The following is a 16,826-nucleotide window of genomic DNA, read 5'->3' on the forward strand; positions in this document are numbered from 1 at the left end:
TCCCAAGTCAACCTGATGACTACAGATACCAAACCTGCTGCCCACATAAAAATGTAAAGTAATGGAAAGTGACAATATATTCAAATCTTTGGAAAACAGAGTACTTTATGCCTACAGAAAGTCTAGGGTATTGATAAAAGTATCACACATTTGCTTACTTGGTAACACAGAGCGTGTCTTTGCATTGACTAACTAGTGTTTCCTTGTCATCCTCTCTCTGGGGCCGAACAGTAATTAGCTCAAAAGTGTTTGGCCGAGCACAGAACTCTCTGTTCGCTGGTTCAATGTGACGATTAGTGCAGTTTGCCAGGTTTATTGAGCCCATTGGATGCTGAAATTAAAAAAGTCACATATCCAGAACACTGAAGGAATTTATCATATTTGCACTCTTAATCTGGAGAGTTCATTTTGCAACAAGTAACCCATAGCCCCGTCTCAAAAAAAGCAATGGGTGAATCCACCTCAAATTACTGTAGCTACAGTAAAGCAGGGGTGCCAAACCTCAGGCTCAGAGGCCAAATCCGGCTTGCCTGGGTTTCTCAGAAGGCCACGTCCCCTTCCCCACAACCACCAACTGCTGGGTGGTTTCCTGCCTTTTGTGCAGTTTTTTTCCCTTTCTAAAAGGTTGAAATGTATTTTCTAAGGCTTAGTTACTGGTAGTAAAAACGTTCAGCTAAAATATACTGGTATTTTTGGCCCCAGCCCTTTTGCCTTCAGCCCTGCTCACCACTGGAATATGGCCTCTGAGAGCTTCTCCAAAATGGAACTTGGCCCTCAGGCTGAAAGAGGTGCTGCACCCCTGCAGTAAAGCATGATAAAAAGTCTCCACATTACATCCTTTCAGGTAAGATCAGAATGAAGATGGCCTCTATATCAGCTTACGCCAACCTGGCACCCTCGAGACGTGCTGGACTACAGTCTCCATCATCCCCTAGCTGGAGGTGATGGGAATTGTAGTTCAACACATCTGGATGGTGCCAGGATGGGGAAAGCTGCTCTGCACTAAGTGCTTTATCAAATCTCAGGCGTTTACGTGGATTTTAGTATTATAGTTACCTTTCTCTTTTCATCGTCTGGGTAAGTCCAGTAAGAGATACAATTTCCAGAAAGAGCACACCAACGCCGATGCCAAGCCCCAAACCCACTAACATCTTCAAACATAGTCTGGAGAGAGAGAGAGAGAAAGAGAGAGAGAGAGAGAGAGAGAGAGAGAGAGAAAAAGAGAGAAATCTCTTTGAGCACTAACACTATTTTTACACATTTATCTACAATTCCCACAGATGCCATTGGAACTTTCCATGTTAAATATCGTCAGGGTCTGAACCCTTAGCAACTCAGAAAGTGTTACAGCTCCTATTGCTGCTTTTTTTCTCCACCCCACCCATACCTCAGCAAGCTTTCATTCCCCAAAGCCCATCCCAAAACCAGTATCCTATGCCTGATCACACACACCCCGCCTCTCTTTCATATACTGGCCTGTAAGCAACCAGCACTTAAGGGCTGAAAATATTTGAAATGTCTATCTTGCTTTTATTTTACAAAAAAGGCCAGCTTACAAAAGTACCATAAAATCACAATCCAGCAGACCTCTAGAGTGAATATTTTTCCCATAGCGGATCTGAAATCTTTCCTATAACTTTCACACAATGCCTTTTTAAAGGTACGGTTAATGCAGCACAATACTTCTGAGTACACAGCTATTTTGATCTTGGGATTGTCAGTGGTTTTTATAGCACATAGTGCCATCTGCTGGATTCAGCAGTAACCAGTTAGCTGTACTGTTAGCTATGATTTAATGGCTGTGATCAATACCTGCTTTTACAGGACTTTTGAAATTAGTCCAGGCCTGCTTCATTAGCCAGAACCTAGTTACATAAGACTGTTGGAAGGGTTTGCCATAGTCACAAATTAAGAGAAACTAGCAAGCCGTAAGTATCAGGACTAATATCCAAGGACAATTCTAGAATCTTCCTCCAGATCAAGGAAGGCTTGACAAGTCTAGATATGCAGTGATAACTTACCAAAAAGCCTCTCTCCTCCACACAAGAATCTATTTGACATTTAATCTTTAGATATATATGGCCTTCCAGAGGAGATAAAAAAGGAACCTGAAAAAAAAAGTAGATGGAACTTTCTAAGAATTCGTCTTATTTCTCTCTAAAGTCACACCTGCTTCAAGACAAAAACCCTCCATCACTGGTCTTGGGGATACTATGAGCTTCTTCACACATATTTCAAGTGAAGGTTTAAATGTTCAGATTCCAGAAAGATTCTAGAAAGTTTCTGGAAAGTTTCTTGTTGCTTGGAAAGGGGAACTAATCTCTGGCCATTTGATTATTCAGAGGTTCAAGAAAATCCATGATCCAGATGTATGGCTCCCTAGAGTTGGCACCATAGTTGGTTGCTACCAAGCTGGACAAAGAAGGGAGGGGGAGGAGCAAAACATTGGCAGCACAACACTTTAAGTGGGCTGTTAAAATATAAATGGAGAAGTGGGGAGAAGCCTCAGTTTTCAACCAAATTCAGTAATACTGACCTTGTTAAAAAATAAGCAGCCTAACCATTCTACACACAATTTTCAACCCAGTTCTCAACAACAGAAAATGGCAATAGTGTAACAGGTATGTACATGCATGATTGCTGCATCTGCTTGCACTAGTTCAACTCCTGGAATTATCCAGTGAGGGCTACATAAACACTATAATTAGGATTAAAGGATCCCTCCCATGTACTACCAGGGGGCAGTGGGGTGGAAATAGACCCTGGGACCAGGGCCTTACAGCTGGAGGCCTATGGTACTCATCCGACCTTCATCTCAGGCATACTACTTCTAGCAGTTTAGGACTCTTTCCTCCCACTCCAAAGTACATAGTGGGATGATCTGGTGAAGCCCCACCAAACATGGCTAGCGTGGGAGACCTGAAGCCAGCCAGCTTAGAGAATGGGGCTGCAAACCCTGAAAGACAAAAAATACACTCGTACTAGAGGTAGCATTTTTCTTAGTATTAGTAGTGGTGGAGTGTATTATTTGAACATCCAGGATAGCCAAGCAACATCCAAAAGCAGAGGGCATCCCTGCTTCCAGCAAGACACATAAACCTGCGTATTACTGGACAAAGCAGAAAGTCTACTTTCCCCAGGAATGCAGACAGCACACTTGAAGGACCAACGTTTGTTTTCCAAAGTTTGCTCATGTCACTACAGGAAGTTTTAGAAAGATACTTTGTACATCTTCAGAGACAGATGGTAGCAAAACAGCTCTGTTGTTCACTGCTTTCATGAAATGAAGTATGTCCCAACATGGCAAATCTGAGTTCAACCCTGATAATCAGCTGATCTACACAAGGGAATTTAAAGTATGCTTTTAACTCTTCTGTAATTATATAGTGTTTCCTCACAGTATAAGCATGCCAAGTCCCATGTCTTAAGCTGAGCTAAGAGCATCAAGTTTATTTATAATACTGTCATTCCTGATTCAGAGACGATATTTCTATATACGTTTGAGAAACACAATTATAAATGTAGTTAGATCCCATATTCTATTCTCTCCTTCAAACTGCCAACTCTCCCTACTTAGCTTATGTCCCTTTTTGAAAAGCAATTGACTTCCTTTTGGCCTGGCAAGTTCACTTTCACTGCAAATTTCCTAAACACTTTTATTGTCAATAAAACATACTGCAACAAAGGCCAAGCTGAACTTGCTATAGTAAATGCAATGCAGCTCTGCTCTTCTGCAAACTGTGAAGTTTATTTTCATGCCAAGAAAACTTGTATTCAGCTTGATCCCTCAAAGACCATAATATATCATGCTTAGTAAAATTATCCACCAGCACTACATGAGAATTTACACAAGAGTAGAATGTTTCAATCTATTGCTTGAGCTTTTAGCATGGCAATATGACACATCTTAAATGTTGTTTTTAGTGCACATTTAGCAAAATCTGTATTAATGCACAGAAAACTTTGGTTTTCTCATCTTGGCATCTGGCCCCATCACTTCCTGGCATATAGAAGGGGAAGAAATGGAAGCAGTGACAGATTTTACTTTCTTGGGCTCCAAGATCACCGCAGACGGTGACTGTAGCCATGAAATTAAAAGATGCTTGCTCCTTGGGAGGAAAGCTATGGCCAACCTAGACGGCATAGTAAGAAGCAGAGACATCACCTTGCCGACAAAGGTCCGTCTAATCAAAGCTATGGTTTTCCCAGTAGTAATGTATGGCTGTGAGAGCTGGACTATAAGGAAGGCTGAGCGCCGAAGAATTGATGCTTTCGAACTGTGGTGCTGGAGAAGACTCTTACGAGTCCCCTGGACTGCAAGGAGGTCAAATCAGTCCATCCTAAAGGAAATCAACCCTGAGTGCTCATTGGAAGGACAGATACTGAAGCTGAAGCTCCAATATTTTGGCCACCTAATGCGAAGAGAAAACTCTCTGGAAAAGACCCTGATGCTGGGAAAGACTGAAGGCAAAAGGAGAAGGGGACGGCAGAGGATGAGATGGCTAGATAGCATCACGGATGCAATGAATATGAACTTGAGCACGCTCCGGGAGAGAGCGCAGGACAGGAAGGCCTGGCGTGCTATGGTCCATGGGGTCACGAAGAGTCGGACACGACTGAACGACTGAACAACAACAACAACAACAACTGAGAATTACCCCTTTTTAGTTTATAATAAGCAGGGAAGCATACTTCCCACAGCCTCTCTCCTACAATTCACTCTCTTCAGATGGCAAGTGACAAACTACTCTGTAAGCAACGATTAAATTACTTTGGGTTTGAGTGCCAACTTAACTCATTCTGTCATTAACACAAAAGAAAGTGGTTCTGCTAGTATACTTCACAATAGCACATCCTTAATTCCATAGATAACTTTGCCATGATCAGTACATACAGGCAGACGTTTTCCCCCCTAAGCCTTCAAAACCAAAAGTGAAAATTATCTTATGTTCAGGTTAAAACAATATTATGGTTAAGAGTGGACCAAGTCTTTACAGACTTGTATATGGATATCTTGTTTTGATTTTACTCTCAATAATTTCATTTAATGTAACATGGGTTGCCACCAAGTTTTTTGAAATTCACATTTATCCTGAGACAAGAGTACAAAATCTAGTCATTCTTAGTAAAAGAAGGCATGGTCATCATCAACGAGAGGATTGTAACTGGAACATAATGCCATACCATTTAAACCCCTGTATTCACATAGGTCATTGTAGGCAGCTTGTGGTTCTCCAGATGGTTTGGTCTACAATTCCCATCAGGCCTAACCAGCATGATGTGTCATGATGGGAGTTGTAGGCCAAAACATCTACTGGGCCACAAATTGCCCATCCTGACATAGGTTTTCCCCTCTCTTCTATGAGGAGTGATTCCCTTATGCACATACACAAGGTCCCCCACAAGCACAACAATTATAAACAGGTAGCCTCCACACATGTGCACTAAAGTAATGGACTGCAGCCACCACTTGTAGCAAGAACCAAATCAACAAGTTTGTTCCATAGTAATGCAAGAATAACTACTTGGCAACTTCTACACTTGTTATCGAGGCAATTCTCATTTTGACAAGCAGGTTAGAAGTATGACATTAAAAAAAACAAGCTCAGCTAAGACAGTATCTCCACAACAAAAAGCCCAGTCCCCATAGTCATGCCTAATCTATTCCCATGTAACTGGGATGGCTGAAAGTTAGAAGGGGCTGTAGCTCCCAGGGGGAAGGGCCATAGCTTAGTGGGAGAGCACATGCTCTGCATGCAGAAGCTCCCAGATTCAATCCCTGATGTCTCCAGCTAAGGCTAGAAAAAATCCTGCTTGAAACCTTGGAGAACTACTGCTAGTCAGTGTCGACAATACTGGGCTTAGATGGGCCCACGGTACAAGGCACCTTCCTATGTTCCTCGAAGTGTTTAGTCATAATGCCTCTCATTGTACTGCCCAAATTTCAGAAAGCAGGGTTTCCAAGATTAGTAAATTTTATTTTGCAAATTTTAATGTCCCCCAGTTTTAACTACTGAGCGAGGCAAAGACAAACCAAGCCTCTGAGCCAGCAAGTATTTACATCCCAAGCTGCAGTGCTGAAAACTGAAGTCTTCCCTCAGCGTAACAAGCCCCCCCCCCCCCCCCCCCCCGAAGCTGGCTGCCATTTATACAGCCATGGAATATATATACATAGGACAGTGTGTCTAGAAGTCAGGCTCCTATAGATGTGCATGGCGCCCGAGACTCTCCGTAACGGAAGGCTGAAGTGCTCCTGCAAGGACATTCTTCCCTAAAGATTACTTGCAGTCATCCAATCTCCAGATTGAAAACTTTAAAATGGTCCTTAAAGCAGCATGTCAACATAGCCATAAGCAAAGTTTAGTGACAAGACAAAAGCAGCATGCATGGGAACTCTTTAAAAAAACAACAACATAGCAACCTTATCTTGGAACAAACAACCCAGTAGCTCTCTTTCCTTAACTCCATAATTTATCTAGGAAAAAAAGAAATGGGCAATGCTGAGTGCAACTTAAAGCAAAACAAAACAGGGGAAAAAAGGAACACAGCAGCATAGCACTAGTGATGTGCATTTTGATAGTCGGTTTAGCTTTTAAGCTGTACATCAGGGGAAAATACCCAACCTAAATGCCAGCCAGTTTCTTGAGAGGAATGAAGCAAGTTACAAAATGGTTTGATGTGCCTTACAGCCAGTGTAGCTTAAACATACACATGCTAGGAGTGAAGCTCCTACTTCCTGGTTTACAGCCAATATGTGAAAGTTACTTTCCTGACTAAAGTTCCTAATTTTTAACCCAAACAGAAGTAGTTCTATCAGAATAACTGTATCAATTAACCTGTACTAAATACCATTGCTTAAAAGTGGGGGAGGAAGGTACATAGGAATGGACAAGGAAACCTAAATAAACTGCCAACAACCCTCTGAAAATCTAACAATTGCCATTCCCAGAAGTACATGTCATATAGTGTAAAGGAATCCATAATAAAAAGATGCATTTTCTTCCCCTTGGAAAAACTTCCCTTGAACCAAGACAACTGAATAACCAAGATAACTGAATAATAAATAAAATAAACTAATTTGGAATTTTTTCATGTCATGTGCAATAAGTAAACTACTTACTTTACAGCACAACCATTTAACTCATAAAACCACCATTATGCACCACATATTTTTTCATGCAATTGTTTATGAAGCACAGAGGGGGGTTTCCCCGTTGACTATATGGAGAGAAAATTCTGTGAACTCACCCTTTGGGTATTCTAGCAATACTGCTTTTGAGTTGAAAATGCAGGATGGCAAAACTAAGTGGGGGGTAGGGCGGCAGGGGGCATTGCAGACTTGTGAGAACTACTTTGGTTTTTACTAGAACTTTGAGATCCACAAACTGGAGCCCAGTGCAAAAGACATGCACTTAGAATTAAATAATGTTGAGGCCAGGAATTTGTTCCGAGTACCAGGACTGAACAGAGCTGGCAGTCCTTTCACACAAAAATCCAGTTGCCCCAAACGTTTGTTTCAGCAGTATAATTTAGGGAGGGATAGAGGAAGTATTCTGTTGCAGTTGTTAAAATAATAGCAACAAGTAAGAAATCCTTGGCAATCTACTATAAATAATCCGGATCTAAATGTACATTCAGATCTACCTTCTGCCCACCTCTGCACTAAGCTATCATTATACACTGAAGTAGCTTGCAAAACAGAACACGCCCCTGAATGATTTGATTACCTTGTCTAATAAGAATTTAGTACTCCCTACTGAAGACAGTGAAATTGTGTGTGAACCAACAAGAACGAAGTTACTTGTGCGTACAGCATTGGGTCCACCCGGACTCGCCATGGCTGAAAAGAAAAATGTCAAATAGATTATTATCACTGATTAATCTAACCAATTAAAAAAATTTAATTGACTATAAGCACATCCCCAATTACACAATAGTCTTAAGTAACAGAAACTGTAGATGCCAAGCATCATCTTAGAAGAGTCATTTCCCCTTCATTCTCATACAGGAGGGTCTGCAGTGAAGGTGGTATCTTACCTAAGGTAAGGCACATCAACAAAAAAGAATGCTTTTAGATTGCGACTGAAGTCATATGCGGATTTGTTTAACTCTCATTTGATTAATTGACAAGATATTGACTTTAATTGGATAAGAGCACTACATATTACATGCGAACAGCAAGAATTGAAGATAGCAGGAACTATCCACGGTAGAAAGTGTAACCGGTTAGTGTTCTCTTTGAAATAGCTACAAATTAGTTACAAACATTCCTCATATTTGAACATGGTTGCAGTTAATAAAGTGTACAAAGGAGATTTCTTCCCAATTCTTTACAGCTGCATAAGATATGGATCAGTGCTAAGTCCCCATACAAATATTCTGACTAAAGATTTTACATTTGTGAATCCTGTAAATTTCACTTAGGTACATTGGGAAGCTGTCATCTCATACTCCACTCCTCATCTGTAAAATGGAAAGAATGATCCAGTCTCACTGGGGCATTATGATAAGTGGGGGAGCAGCGCTTTTCACAATTTGACATCAGGATGACACATAAAATGGTGTTAAAGTATACATCATGCCATGTCTTGTCTTTCTAAGCGGCTCTGAAAGCCTTTTTGGGGAAAAGGTGGGACAGAAATGCTTTCATAAATAAAGAATTAATAAAGTATATAGGTAATCATTCCCTCCAACCCCTACCATATTCAGTATTAGTAGCAAAGTGGAGTACCAAAAGTAAAGGTTTTACTTACCTGGCACAAGAAGATTACTCTTCTGTAAGAAAAAAAACATGTTGAAACAGTTTATTCAACAAGTATTTTAGTCAGTAAAGTTCGGGAATTCTGTTGTATTTTAAAAGCCCAGCTAATATACAAGAACGAATGTACAAGATCTCAAACATAATTATACCTATAGGAAACAATAGCCTTACAGCCAATTGTAGTTTTTTGAGATGACAAATTAGTTTTTAGGAAATTATTCAAACATTAGTACTTACAGCAGTAATGGAGGTCAGTAATCTCTTTGGAGTAATAGCCTGTGACATTAGAGAAGGCACAATAAATGTCAAATACACTACACTTGTATTATACAGTTAAGGCTGTAACAGACATCATAAAATAGTGCCATTTATGTTTTAAGCACTAAAGCAAATCCAACAGATAGCTATTTCTCAATATTTAGGTAAATTTAATAAGCTTTAGGAAGAACTTTTTAGTCAGAACAAAATCTATATTTTGCATAAAGTTTGCTATATCTTTGCATAAAGTTCCTTTAACACAGGTCAGTGTCACCAAGATATTACAACTATTCTCTTTACCTTTGACTTAGCTGATTTTTTCCTTTTATCAGTGCCTGTGGATTCTTTCTTCTGTACCTAACAGAGAGAGGAGAAATCAAGATGTTAAAGCTTACTGCTCCCCGAAGTGTTCTCTCAAAAACATGTATATCAAAAAACAGAGATACATACCAAGCTATAAACTTCAATATTTATCTCAAAGTCACTGGACACATCTTGCCTTTAAAAATGGGAGACAAGATTAAATTCAACTGAAGTTTTAAAATTCAGAAAAATAATTTGAACAGAGATTGTTGCTGCTCACAATGAATCTATGCCTAGACAAGACAATGGGCCAAAGGGCTCTAGTGCCACAACTGCTGGCTCAAAAAGGCAGAGGGGGCCATCAGCCACTCCAGTGCTCCCAAAGCCAATACACTGATGATCAACTGTTTCTAGGATTGCCTTGAAGAGTGCATGGATTAGGTGTAAGGCCTTTAGAGACTTGGCTTTCACTGCTGTACTTATCCCAGCAGCCCTGCTGTTCTTTTCTTCTCCATCCCCCCCACCCCCAAAGAGACTCAGCTCAGATCTTGTGTAGTATCTGGCGTTAAAGCTCTATCCTAAACATGCTGTTTACGTCTATTCTTCCAAATCGAAGATTTAATAAAAGATCAAAATTAATGGTGTCTGCAAAAAGACTTCAGATCATGGTACAATTTGCAGTTTATCTAGAGCAAGTAGGAGCTGCTCTCAGACTAACAGCCAAAATGGCAAAGACAGTTGTACAGCACTGCAGCAGCCAAGAAAACACACACAAAAGTATGCAGCTGCTGTAGTTACCCAGCAAAACAGCAGGGTATTTTGGAGTACAGGGCACCCACTAAAGCAATGCAGCATTTTAAGGGGGGCAGCAAGCAAGCATCTGCTACATTTTTACATGCTAGGCTAAATTAGAGTGACTGCAGCTAATCTACCTTTTTCAAACTGTCCAAAAATGCGGCGGGGGGGATGAGGAGCATAATATCCATTCTTTTGGAGAAGTTTATTAATTTGTTCACAGCATGTGTATCCCTCTCCAGCCAAAAAAAAGGTTCCCAGATGTTTGAGAATGAAGTTTTATTTTTATGAGAACATTGATACTCATAGTGAAGTTTCCGTCTTGTTTAGTATGTGAAGGCATCCAGTGTGGGTTATGTCTCCTCCTACCATTCAGAAGGCAGGAATTATGTGGCCTAGGGTTGTTTACTATCCTATCCCCTGTTCCATTTTGTGGCCCAGCTTGTAGCAAAATTGAACTCAGGTGGTTAGATAGGTAAATGAGGAAGCGAAAATTATGACCAATGATCTGGTAATGTAGTGCATAGTGTTACTCTTTAGTCTAGTGGATATGTGTATTGTGGGTAAAGGTATGGTAACTGGATGCCTTGCATGCCAAACAAAGAACCTTCTCACAGTGAGTACCGATGTTTGGTTCTCCTGCTTGGCATGGGAGGCATCCAATGAAGAATGTACAATCGCTGTATAATATCCTAGGAAGGAGGGAGAACGTACTGTAGCTCTCTCCTTCCAAAGGCCACCTTGGCAGAGGCACGAGTGGCTATCTTGCAATGCTTCATGAAAGAGTTTGCTGAGGACTATATGACCACTTTGCATATCTCTGCTATGGAATACACTTGTGGACAGTGCAGCTGATGGAGTGGCTACTCTGATGGAATGAGTAGTTAGGTGCACCCATATGCACAGGTGTTGAGATTCGCAAGCCAGCATGATGCAGGCTTTTATCCATCATGCTAGTGTGGAGTTAAGATATTTTCCTCACCAGGGAGATAGGGTAGAAATATACAAATAGGCTGTATGAGTGTTTGTTCATTTACATAGATCTTGAGTGCTTTTCTGATGTTTAGCACCACGTATGCTCAGAAGGGTGGCTACGGGGGAGAATAAGCTCCTGGGACTTGTGAAAATTTATTTGGCATATTTATATGCCACTTTTCTACAGTAAACTGTACTCAAATCAGCTCACTATAGACATTAACTTATCAAAAACAATATTTTAAAAAAACCAATGCTACAGAACATCCATTAAAAAAATGAAATACAAAAAATGTAAGTGTAACAAATTCAGTATTACAATGAAAGAAGTACTGAGCAAAGTCAAAATATAGGGCAAAGCTCCACCAATAAAGATAAGCCACATTACTAATGCTCAACTTACTACACTCCACAGGGCCATAGCAGCCTGGCTAAATACAGTTCAAAGGGAGTGGGCAGTTCTCACCTGGCTAAATGTCTCACAGCTGCCTCCTTCATCTCTTCTCTAGAGGCGGCTGGCCACAGTAAAGAAGAGCACATCTTATTCCCCCAGCTGTTTTTTAAAAAAAATCTTTTTATTTGCAACAGTAACAACATTCCCCCTGCTGACTACTGATACTGGGGTTGACATCTTAGAATAAAATAAAGGGTCTATTCTGAGAACCATTCTGTCCTAGTGGAGGACACAGAGGTGTTTTCTGATTGACAAGGCATTAAGTTTTGACACTCTTCCGGCAGAGGCAATGGCTATGAGGAACACCAGTCTGAGGGAAAGGAGGTACAAAGCCACTTATCTGAAAGGCTCTAGAGGTGGTTTAAATAAGGCTTGAAGGATGGTGTGTAGATGTCAAGAGGAGATTTTGTGGTCCAAAGGTGGACTAATCAGGCATGCTCCCACGAGGAATCTTTTAAGGTGCAGGTGAGATGCTAGTGGTTTAGAGCTCAGTCTGGACAATACAGAGGAGAGTGGATGCCTGATCTTTCAGAGTGTAAGGCTTGAGGTCTAGCGCAAGTCTGCTTGTAGGAAGTCCAGCAACTGTCATATGCCCACCTTCTTGCGACTGATTGTTTTTCTTGCTCCATTGAATGAATGCTTTCAAGGAGGGAGGGAACCTGCAGTAAGAGGTTGTTGATGTCGGTATTCATGTAAATTCTCTGCAGCTACAGGTGTGCTATTAGTGTGACTGTCAATTTTGTGAAGGATCATGGGGCTGAAGCAAGTCCAGATGGCAGAACTTTGTAATGACAGTGCAGGTACTTGTAGGCAAACCGGAGAAATCTACAACGGTCAGGTAGGACTGGAATTTGCTAAGGTGCTTGAGATCTAAAATTGCACGCCACTCTCTTCCCTTGTTTGGGACAAAGAAGACTGAATAGATGCCAGAGAACTTTTGAGTTGGAGAAATGGCTCTCTCTCTAAAAAAAGGTGGGTGATGGCAAACTCTGTGACCCTTTGCTTCTTTGAAGAGCAAGAGAAAGGGATGGGTGGATATGTCTTGTGGGATCCTTAGCTATGTCCTGTATCCATCCCTTTGGTCTTTGGTAGAGTCCATTGTTCCGATGGTGAGCCTCCCCAAGTGGGTAGTAAAAGTTGGGAGTCTTCTCACGGGGGTGTCGATGGTGTTAATATCACTGTCTGCCTCCCCTGGACTGTGTAAGCCCAAGACTTGATGGTTGTGAAGTTTTAGCCTCTGCTGGAAAATCTGGGCCTGATAGCTTGCTGCTCCTGAAATCTCCAGTTCAAATCTGAGGACATAGCGAGACTCTTCAGAGGAATGGCATTGAGACACTGGGAGGTGTTTGGACTTATGACTGGGTCTGAGCCTTCCCCTGCACCACTTCTACGAGATGAATTGGAGGAAGAGAAGGAAACATGCCTGCTCCATTTATGAGAGCATTTAGATCTCATTTTTTATGGTCTTCTAAGATATCAGCAATGATTGTTTCATTTATCTTTTGCACAAAACACTTCTGAAAAAAGAATGAAAGAAGGTCAGAAATGGGAAGGAGGAGTTGTTCAGAAAGTGTCCCATGGGAACCCCTTACTTGATCCAGGGAGGCATGACAATAGAGCTCTGCAGCAGTGTTTGTCAAAATGTCCTCTGAGGCCAAGGCAGCGAAGAAAGCTCAGTCAGACCTAGATTTCTCTTTTGTGCCATCTGGTGGCTCGCACAATAATCACATCCAATTCCTTCCACTGCCAGTGGTGCTGCTCTTTCATGGTTCTGAAAGTTTTGGTGGGCTCCAAAAAAGGCAGTCTCTCTAAAGAGTACTAAGCCTTGACCATCCAATATGGAGGATTCTTCAGCTAGGCAGATTAGTCTCCCCCATCATGTCAACAGCCAGGATTAACAAGCTCCACTATCGAGCAACAATGGCTCTCCATTCTTTTGTTTTATCCCCCTGTGCATGGCAGGGGTTACCCCTGAGGCTACAGAAGAAGTTGTGGCTTGCTTCCTGACAATTCCAGCATGTTTCACTTTTTCTCCAGAAGGCTTGCTGGAGGACCATTTCACAGTCGGGGCCACTGGACAGAGTAATGAGAGGGGGAGCAAGGAAAAAGAGGATGCAGGGTGGGGGACAGAAGGGGGAAAACTGGTGATGGGGGAATTATACAAGGTAAGCTATTTGGGGAAAGGGGTAGAAGAAAAAAGGAGGGTCTGAGCTAAGCAGAAGAAAAGAGAGGTACCTAGCTTCTGCTCTGAACGAAGGAAGGAAACAAACTGAGGAGGACCCAACAGGGGCAGAGGATGCTAAAAAACAACAACCCCAGATAATAATTTCCCTGCCTTCTATGTGGTAGGAAAAGACATAACCCATACTGAATGCTTGCCCCATCAAGCAGAAATGCTTTTTATTTTTATGCTTTCTAATCTCCAGAGTTTTCTTTATGATGCTGCTGCTGTTTTTAGTAACGTAGTTTTTAAACTAATTTTGTTGTTCTATTATATGAGTCCTAAATGCAGTATATAAATATTTATATTAATAAAATAAAAATGAAGTAGCTGAAGTAGTACTTACAGCGTAAATGCTGTTGTAAAAGTAAGAGCGTCTCCATTGAGGGAACTTACGGTACTTGCTAGCGGTGTTGCAACTATGTTTTCTGTTCCCGCTTTTAATATGATTACATAGTAGTAGTTTGCTGTTTCTGTGAATAGTTTAACCATCTATCATAATCATAGCTTTATAAAAGCAGCTAACACAAGACTAGAAACCAAAATGCATTTTCAGCATTTTGGCTGCTAATCAGATATAAAATTAATCAAGTTACACATAGCTTAGAAACTTTTTTTTTTTTTTAAGGAGTATGGCATATTATCCAATGGGAGGATAAAGTGAGAGAGAGAAGTTGGAATAATCTACAAGTACCTTAGTCCAAAACTGGGTCACAAGGCCAGACCCTCAGGTCAACTACACAACAATGTTCCACAAGTAGAACAAAGGTGTACTGCAAATATTTTCAGTGAGAGTGCCAAACCATTTGCTATCAGGAAAGACACCTCCATCCCAAATTCTAGCAAATCTGATTTGGAGAAAGTTCTTGCGTAACTCCAAATATAGCAGATGTTCAGATCCTGAGCATAAGCCAGCAAAACCCATCCAATAAGTCATCCAAGAGCAGCATAGCTAAACTGCACTTAAATGTTTGTATAGTGCTTCCAAGTGTTCAAAGTGCATCACATGCATTATCTAGTTGTAATCTTTATAACACTATAACACAGGGGTGTAGAACCTCTTTCAACTGGACAGCTGAATTCAATTCTGGAGATGCTCTCAGAGGCTTGAAGGCAAAAGGGGCAGGGCAAAGAATGCCAGCATATTTTAGCTTAAAGCTCTTACTGCCAGTAATTAAGGGGAGGCATTTCAACCCTTTAGAATGTGGAAAAGATGCACAGAAGCTGGGAAGCCACCAAACGACTGGTGGTCAGGGGAAAGGGACATTGCCAGAGGACTGGACGGGGACCCCAGGAGGGTTGGATTTGGCTCCCAGGCCGGAGGTTCAGCACCCCTGCTGTAAAGTAAATCAGTGCTATTATCACCCAGTTTGAGGAGCAGGGCAGAGGCTGTGAGACTGGCTTACCCAAGGCCAACCAAGTCCGCAGAAGAGGCAACATTTGAATAGGAGCCTTCCCAATTTGTAGTTCAGTATCTTAGCCACTATGCTACATCAGCCCCTACATTACCCTGTAATTATGACCACAGGTACAACAGCAGGCATTACCTGATTTCTGGGTGGTGCTGCATACAAAGTCTGCTTTTAGAGGTAGACGCATTCCTGACAGAGTTACAGATCCCCTGGAAGGAGAAACTCCACTAGGCATAGAATCAGCTTTAATCTTCTTGCTCTGAGGTCCTTCATTTTTTAGTTTGTTTAGCTCTTCCAATAGTGCTGTTCTTTTTTCAGCTGTACAAACATGGCAAAATTAAAAGTAAGGTAGCTTTCTTTGCACATGTTTCTTGAAAGGTACTGGTTGTTTTGCAAGTCATAACTGCTTGCCACAAAATGTATACTGCTTTACATAAGAATGTCCTTGCTGGATCAGAACTAAGGTCCATCTATTGGAAATAAATGCTGGACTAAAAGTCACCCTGATGTGTTGTTTGGAATACCCAATGACATGAAAAATAGTGGCTTTCCCCAGTTTGTCCTCACCATGTGGTATTCAGAGGTATAATGCCTCTGTAAATTGAGGTTTTATTCATCTAGCAAAGAAAGTAAAAGTAGAGAGGCCTCCAAAAAGTACTGAAAAATTAATCTTTATCAAATAAAGAAATCAGCCACAATACAGGTAATTATAAACACAGGCATTCATTATAACAGAATAATATGATGCATGGAACAAAACACTAAAACCTCAACTAACCATAATACAAACTAACAATCACATCAAACGTGCTTATTGCACATTGCAGAACATAATGAAGTTCTATAAATTTCTCCCTGAAAACATAAAGCCCCTTGGTCTTGTAGGTTATAAAGCCTGTGATACCTATAAATACTAATCTATGCACAAAGCAATCATTAAAACAAAACAAAAAACATACTTGCAATGAGTAGTAGTCTCTCAGCTTCTGCTTCTTCTTGTGATCCTTTCCCATGTTCCTCATCAATGCAGCAATTCAGAGCCTGACTGGCTTGATGTATGACAGTTTGTTGAAGATTGATTTCATTATTCAGCTCCTAAATGTAGTCAAATGAGTGGGCTTAGTGGAACCCAAAGACTTTAGAAGACATGCTTTACTTACATTTCCACCAGTGCCATCTCAAATGCAAGTTCCTCATAATGCAATTCCCACATCTCACAGGATGGGATTGAGAGATGGACTGGAAGAGACGGTGGTTTTTATGGCACTTATAAAAAAAATGACATGAGCATTTTCCCCGAGAGACATATGCACAGTAGTTCTAGAGAGGAGTACAGAGCCATAAATATTAAGAGTAGTATCCAATTTTAGATCTACTTAGAATAGACCCACTGAAATGAAGAGGATTTAAGTTAGTCGTGATAGTGTAATTCCATATATGTCTATTCAGAAGTCCTTCTGAATCACTTCTGGTTGGAAGCAATGTCCTCTGGTAGCATCCCACAGGCTCTCTGTGGGAGCTTTCTCAAACAGCTTTTTAAAAGGTTGAAAAACCTTTTCTTCTCCCCCCTGGAATTAAAAGGGGGGGGGCAAGGCAGCTCTGGATAACATCTTGGAGAAAAGTACCCCCCACGAGATAGTGGGGGGG

General features: G+C 41.1%; 1 protein-coding gene across 2 annotated transcripts in view; it reads right to left on the reverse strand.

The window, feature by feature from the left end:
* The window catches only part of ANLN (anillin, actin binding protein), a 49,677-nt gene that overhangs the window by 1,487 nt on the left and 31,364 nt on the right, over window positions 1–16,826 (reverse strand). The window contains exons 13-24 of one of the 2 annotated variants that reach the window (XM_084857868.1): window positions 16,139–16,274; window positions 15,315–15,497; window positions 14,114–14,240; window positions 9,470–9,518; window positions 9,320–9,376; window positions 8,999–9,037; window positions 8,754–8,775; window positions 7,728–7,840; window positions 6,422–6,475; window positions 2,022–2,108; window positions 1,057–1,164; window positions 159–331 (exon numbers count right to left, since the gene is read on the reverse strand). In XM_084857868.1, the coding sequence (XP_084713994.1) occupies window positions 159–331; window positions 1,057–1,164; window positions 2,022–2,108; window positions 6,422–6,475; window positions 7,728–7,840; window positions 8,754–8,775; window positions 8,999–9,037; window positions 9,320–9,376; window positions 9,470–9,518; window positions 14,114–14,240; window positions 15,315–15,497; window positions 16,139–16,274 (1,148 nt within the window). The remainder of the gene's footprint in view (window positions 1–158; window positions 332–1,056; window positions 1,165–2,021; window positions 2,109–6,421; window positions 6,476–7,727; window positions 7,841–8,753; window positions 8,776–8,998; window positions 9,038–9,319; window positions 9,377–9,469; window positions 9,519–14,113; window positions 14,241–15,314; window positions 15,498–16,138; window positions 16,275–16,826) is intronic. The other variant, XM_084857869.1, reaches the window with a different exon arrangement.

Source organism: Heloderma suspectum, chromosome 5, assembly GCF_057233095.1.
Source record: "Heloderma suspectum isolate Gila_16-S chromosome 5, 16-S_ref, whole genome shotgun sequence".
In the NCBI taxonomy this organism is placed as follows: Eukaryota; Metazoa; Chordata; class Lepidosauria; order Squamata; family Helodermatidae; genus Heloderma; species Heloderma suspectum.